General features: G+C 45.9%; 2 protein-coding genes across 2 annotated transcripts in view; one reads left to right on the top strand and one right to left on the bottom strand.

The window, feature by feature from the left end:
• Positions 1–55, bottom strand: part of BO97DRAFT_229359 (uncharacterized protein) — a 1585-nt gene extending 1530 nt beyond the window's left edge. Inside the window, exon 1 of the mRNA XM_025690707.1 lies at positions 18–55. The gene's annotated coding sequence lies outside the window, so the exon portion shown is untranslated. The remainder of the gene's footprint in view (positions 1–17) is intronic.
• A 3770-nt stretch (positions 56–3825) lies between these two features.
• On the top strand, positions 3826–4495 carry BO97DRAFT_428784 (uncharacterized protein; the record flags this gene model as incomplete). Its single annotated transcript, XM_025697321.1, has 3 exons — positions 3826–3837; positions 3900–4353; positions 4413–4495. The coding sequence occupies 3 exons, from the start codon at positions 3826–3828 to the stop codon at positions 4493–4495; spliced, it is 549 nt and encodes a 182-aa protein (XP_025547124.1).
• Between the last annotated feature and the right edge of the window lie 1246 nt (positions 4496–5741).

Genomic DNA, 5741 nt, shown 5'->3' with positions numbered 1-5741 from the left:
TGGAGGGAGGAATTGGAGGGAGAAAATGGAGGGAGAAAGCGGAGGGAGGAAATCGCTAACCCCTATCCACCAAGCTGTAAATTATGTAGGCAGATTTATTCCTGTCTTGAATGATAGTTGAGGTATCTAGGTAAGATGAAATTTCTTTTAGATTTCGTATAGTAAGTTTTTTTCATCCGTGAGCAGCCTAGACCAGCTTAGGATATTCTCGTAAATGATTAAAAATATTCAACAATCTACTCTCTTCAAAAGTGGGATTAAAAATTGACCAAGACGAGGCCAGTGCTTCAGCTAGTCGTACCATGCATTTTTCATGCACTGTATAGTTCAAATCACGTATGCATCTCTTAAGCAGATTACTTAGGAAGAGAATGTAGGCTCCCCATAGCCCTGACAATGCTCAAGGGCGAATATCATAACCTATTTCTTCTGTGGATCGCTAAGATGGAGACCTATGCATTGCAGACGTAAAATATTATAAGATGGCACTCGTTATCACCGAGATATCCACCTCAGAGGATATCGTAGCTTATAGCGAGGTATCTTATGGCAAGAAGACGCTTGAATGAGTCGCCAAGGGTTGCCCTGTAACCTGCATTTCTCTCTTTTGTCAATAAGAAGAAAGCTCTCCGATCTGTTTCTCCCTGGATTTGGTCAAGCCCTGTGAGCACGGCGCTTTGGTCATTCTCGAGAAATGTCTCCAATTCGTTCAACTTCTCCATTGTTTCCTCCAGTAAGTCCCTTGCTGTGACAGATCGCTTGGCTTTACATCGTTCTGTTGCCATTTCCAGTAAGCTTAGAACTGGCAGCGTATGACGAGTGAAGACTGCTGGGAAGGGAGCGCGAGTAGGAAGACGGATGTAACAGCAAAAGATGGGCAGTGAGAACAAGGAACAGCGAAATGTGACCAGTACGTGCCGTACGCGAAGCCTTCTAAGATACCGTAACTATGGTGAGACTTCGTCTCTAACCTGCGGTGTCTGTGGGGTTCGATCTTTGTTATTGGTCTTTGTCCGTCAACTTTCTCGAGTAGGAAAGGTCTTCCTACATATACTTGGGCCAGTGATGTTGCAATTGGTCCAGCACTTGTTCACGATGAAAGAATATGTTGGCTTGCAACCATAATGATTAATTTCATGAACTCAAATTAGAAATCGTACAAAGCCAACTAAACTATAAAGAGCCAAGTGTGTCCAGGCTTAAAGGCTATGGGAGGCTACGATCTTGCGTGAATTCCAGGTTCGCTCAATCTCTACCCTCGTTATTTCACACATTGTTCTTGTAACGTGTGACACTTTCATCAGCCACAAGCGACCGGGGTACGCTTCAATGGATCCAAATAAGATACCCTGGCCGAACCACATCCGAGAGTATCGGTCAACTTACGAGCAGAACTCGGAGACATGCCGAAGTGACCCAGAAAAATACATAGCCTCGTCATTCTATTATCACACACGAATTCGCTTATACGATGCACGGGAACCTGTGTTTCCAGTAGCACTCGAGGGTGATGTTAAAGATTTCCGGGAATACGAACGGTTGTACCTCCATTCGAAATGTCGAGCCCCTTTGATAATGATCAAGGAACGGCAGGGTGAGGAAAAAGTCCAATTCGAAGTCTGGCTTTCTCTTAGAGAATTGGAAAGCGTTCTGAAAGACAGCAAACAAATTGGGTGTACTTTTCGACTGGTGGGAAACCGACTCAAGAAAGGGGATCCTCTTCTCGATGCTCATGATTGGGAATCTGCCAAAGAGACCATCAAAACATCCTATCTCAGTTACCTGAATCGCACGTTAGTATGTCCAATGCGGTTCGACATGATAAACTACTTAAAGACTCTTGGAATTGAGATTAAGGCGGACCCTGTACACCGTGTCGATTTATGGCTCTGACTGCCCGGAAGGTTGTGGGCAGATGAGGCCGGGCTAGTGATCTTTGTTTATATTAAAGAGCCATACTCACATGTTCGTGGCTCAAGGCTCTCGGATTTTCTGTTTGGGGCTCATTTGTACTTCATACCTAATGCTCAACGGCTAATCAATGCATTTTGACCTTGTGGTGAGGCCGAAGTCCATCCGGTTCCAGTGTAATCTGTCCGTGAGCAATCCACGGCCTAGAGATTGAAATAACGGTGAGATATTTACCATCGTCTTGACTATCTCCAGGATTTCAATCTTCATACCGGGACGCTATTCTCAATTAGATGTGATTGATGGCCACGTAACTAGACTGTGCAAGCAGATGTGATAGGATGTCAATCAAGTGTACTTGACATATTTGAACCTGCGATACGCGCAAAAGTATCTGATCACCCCGAATAGGCGAGCCAGATCCTTGCTCGCCAATGCTTTTGCTTGGTATATTTCAAAGCGGGGTTATGACCAGGTGGATCATAGCAGCAATAGGTGAAAGTCATCCCCGAGCGGACATCACATAACAGTGGTAAGAAACCATCGAGAAGCCAGAACCTGGTAGATTCGAAGCTAAGGTCTCAACTTGCGCTCGGTTTGTCTAAAATACAGATATTTGGATTGACATGTAGATCGGGAACAGGCACAAGTCCGAGCTGCGAGTGGCTTGCACGCGGTCTGGTCCACATCACTAAACTTTTAGTGACGAAATGGCAATGTAGTATGCTCAAACACATCTCTATAAGAGGTTCTGAAACTCCTTAGCATAGAGATCCCAAGCTCTGACCTTCGTCCTTGTCCTGATTCCCAGAACTATTCTCCACTTCGTGATTATGCAGCTCAGACAGAGATGTTCGCAACTATGGCACAGTTTCGCCTTAGCATTCTGTTGTAAGGCAGAAGGGGATGAAGACGATAGATCGGAGTCTATTGAATCCATACGGTCGCCTTTCGGGAGAGAAATCGCTTCTTTCACCGCTGAGAATATCAAGACATCAACGTGGGTTCCAAGCTGAGAATGCCCTGAAAATCAAGATAACTGAGTCTTCCTTACTCCAGGCCTTCTTTTCTTCATTCCTCCCCTTCATCCGTTACCCTTACCGAGCAAAGTCAACGGACGCAGCAGGCTTCAGAGACACTTTATTCTCTTCGAACACCTGTCATCAATCACTGGGAGATCGTTGAACAAGAAATCTTCCAGGGAACGGAACTCTACCATCTTCGTCGCGTTCTGAAAAGGAATGAAGGAGGATATGTCATATCTTGGGTTGAAAATTTGTGTTGGACGAGAGACGACCTGGAACAGGGTGATCAAGGACCCAGGCTTCCGGCGAGATGGAACGAACCACGACACCCACCTCAACAGTCCCGAACTTCTGTATCCACTATTAACCTGGACGAAGCACTAGAAAGTGCAGCATGTTAATCTAACTTTGAGAGATTGATTATATGATAGTTACGCTCGCCATGCGTGTCAGCAAGCACATGTAGCCCGGCGTTCAAGACATACCAGAGGATGGAAAGGCACTGCAATAGATCTCAGACCTCCCGTAGCTCTCCAGAGTTTCCGCGCCCAATGCCTGTTCTCGACAGGTTGCAACCAGGCCACAAAGAAACGTATCCGTGTCGAAAGCGTTGCATGCCAATTTGATTTGCCAGCCACGGGCGAGCAAAGCATACTACTGTGTATTCTGTCACTGTGACCATTGCGCTCCTTTAGTGCCTAGTTGATGGCTAATCCATTGCTGTCTGGCCAGCGGCAATGATCCCCTCCCCGGCTAAAGCAGAGAACTCATGGTCTAGCTTCTCATCCACCCAGGAAGTTAATCATCTTCAACGAAATAATTCCTCTCCTCCCATATTCTTCTCTGAAGATTTTAATAACCCCAGAATACGGGAGCCCCTCAGGTCAGGATGAACAAGCCGGTGAGTTTACGTCTGCGATAGCCTGTTGCAAGAACGAAGTCCCGATCTAACTGCAAAGGAAGACTCAAGAAGTTCAAGTTACGGGCACCGCAGAGTGCGCTCAAACATCGAATCTCTACTATTGGTTACGTGAGGCCAGTGAAGAGGTTCATCGGCTTATTGATATCGGGGAATTCTACGACGCCGCAGATCTCCTGAAAAAGATCATGGTTGCCTCGAAACTCCGAAGAATCCATAACTCATACTACTCTGATCTTGCTGATCTTGCTTCCACCCGACAACGAGATGATGATGAAGGGGCTGTACCCGATGGCTTGCGGGTGTTGGACTTTTGGAACGCACTGAACGAGTGCTGGTTTGCCTTCCAAGACGTTCCAGATAAAGAACTACTCCACGACTTGTGCAGACACCTGGTGGAACTATGTGTCAATCTGGAAGCTGATGAATTGGTTGATCACGAGATGGGAATCCTCAAGGAGAGCATCATGAGGTGTTTCATCCGCAGGATTGATGAATGTATGTGGGTTTACGTCTGCGATTCTAATCACTCCTTTGCTGATCAGAAGATTAATAAGTAAGCCGTATCGAAAAGGAGTACAAGAGGCACTTGCACTTTTTGTTTCAGGCCGCCTATTATCCGGCAACGCTAGAGAAGTGAGCGAATGTGCTTATCCAGGGCCAGGAAAACAGACTGACCAGAGTCTCAATCAGACTCAGGCGATGTAGTAATTCTGGCATCTGGCCTGCATGGTATCATAACACGAAGTAATTTGCTTGTCATCTACTGCCCCGACAACTGATGTATGTATACACAAGACTAGTCTTGCCTTCCTCGAACTGGGCTGTCAATTCGTCTCACGCGTTCTCAAAAGATGTCTGACAGTCTTAGCGATTCTCTGCTGGCCGTTTGGTCGACGTGAATTTCAGATTTGGCTGGAACCCTACGTAAAGGTCAATGCGTAGGTCTTGTATCTGGAGGTAATTATACATCAACTAGCACGCTGAATGGGTATGTAACAGGGTATTTCGTCTTGCATAGACCTTACCCGCGGCCATTGGTACTGTAAATAAAATTATCAATTCGATCCGGATATCTCACCGTCCCAACCATGTGAAAGTTGAGATCATGGGAAAGTAGGCGGTAATGATGGTTACAATACGACAGCCGTCAGACTGATGTATAACCGTCTCTTACATCCGCCATGCGTTCTCTTGGAGGACCTTTGCGATCGCCGAGACCTGTTATACAAGGTCCAGTCTCCGACTCACGCTAACGCGTTGTGGTGGGAGCCATAAGTAGGATGACCATCTGTCTTTCTGCCTAGCCACTTACTTTCATACTAGCTATTTTTAGACCAAAGGCCAGCCCACTTCTTGCATTCTACTGTACAGCGACCCTAATTTATCATGATGTCTGACACCCCGATTCAATTTGAGCTCATGGAAGAAGTGAACCAGACGGCGGGGAATTAAGGTTCAGATGTCTATCTTGCCAATGACAAAGATGATGGCGCCAATTTTCCAATAAGAAAATCCATCATAGCTCAACTGGACTTCTGGTCAGCTTCTCCCATAGAGAAAAAGAACCGAGCAGTACTTATGCGAATGGCCAAAAGCCCATAATCCAAGTACCTGACCTTACATCATTGGTCTTCCCACATTCATAAAGTAATTAGATTCGTCTTTTACGTTGAGAACAGTCTTCGGACTAGGATCTGTCTACGGTCGGCTCTTTCAGAAACAATCAAAAACATACCCCGCATTTGCTTGAGATGAGATCGTCGGTCTTCGACGACCATGAACTCCGTTACCCGAACAAGAGATTCAGAAAACCAAGTCATTTAGTTTTTGTTATTATGCCCAATGTCCTGACTCGGGGTACCCGCTGTAGTAAGCCAGTGAAA

This window comes from Aspergillus homomorphus, assembly GCF_003184865.1.
Source record: "Aspergillus homomorphus CBS 101889 unplaced genomic scaffold BO97scaffold_55, whole genome shotgun sequence".
NCBI lineage: Eukaryota > Fungi > Ascomycota > Eurotiomycetes > Eurotiales > Aspergillaceae > Aspergillus > Aspergillus homomorphus.
The sequence above is the reverse complement of the archived record's forward strand: the minus strand, read 5'-3'. Positions and strand labels throughout refer to the sequence as shown.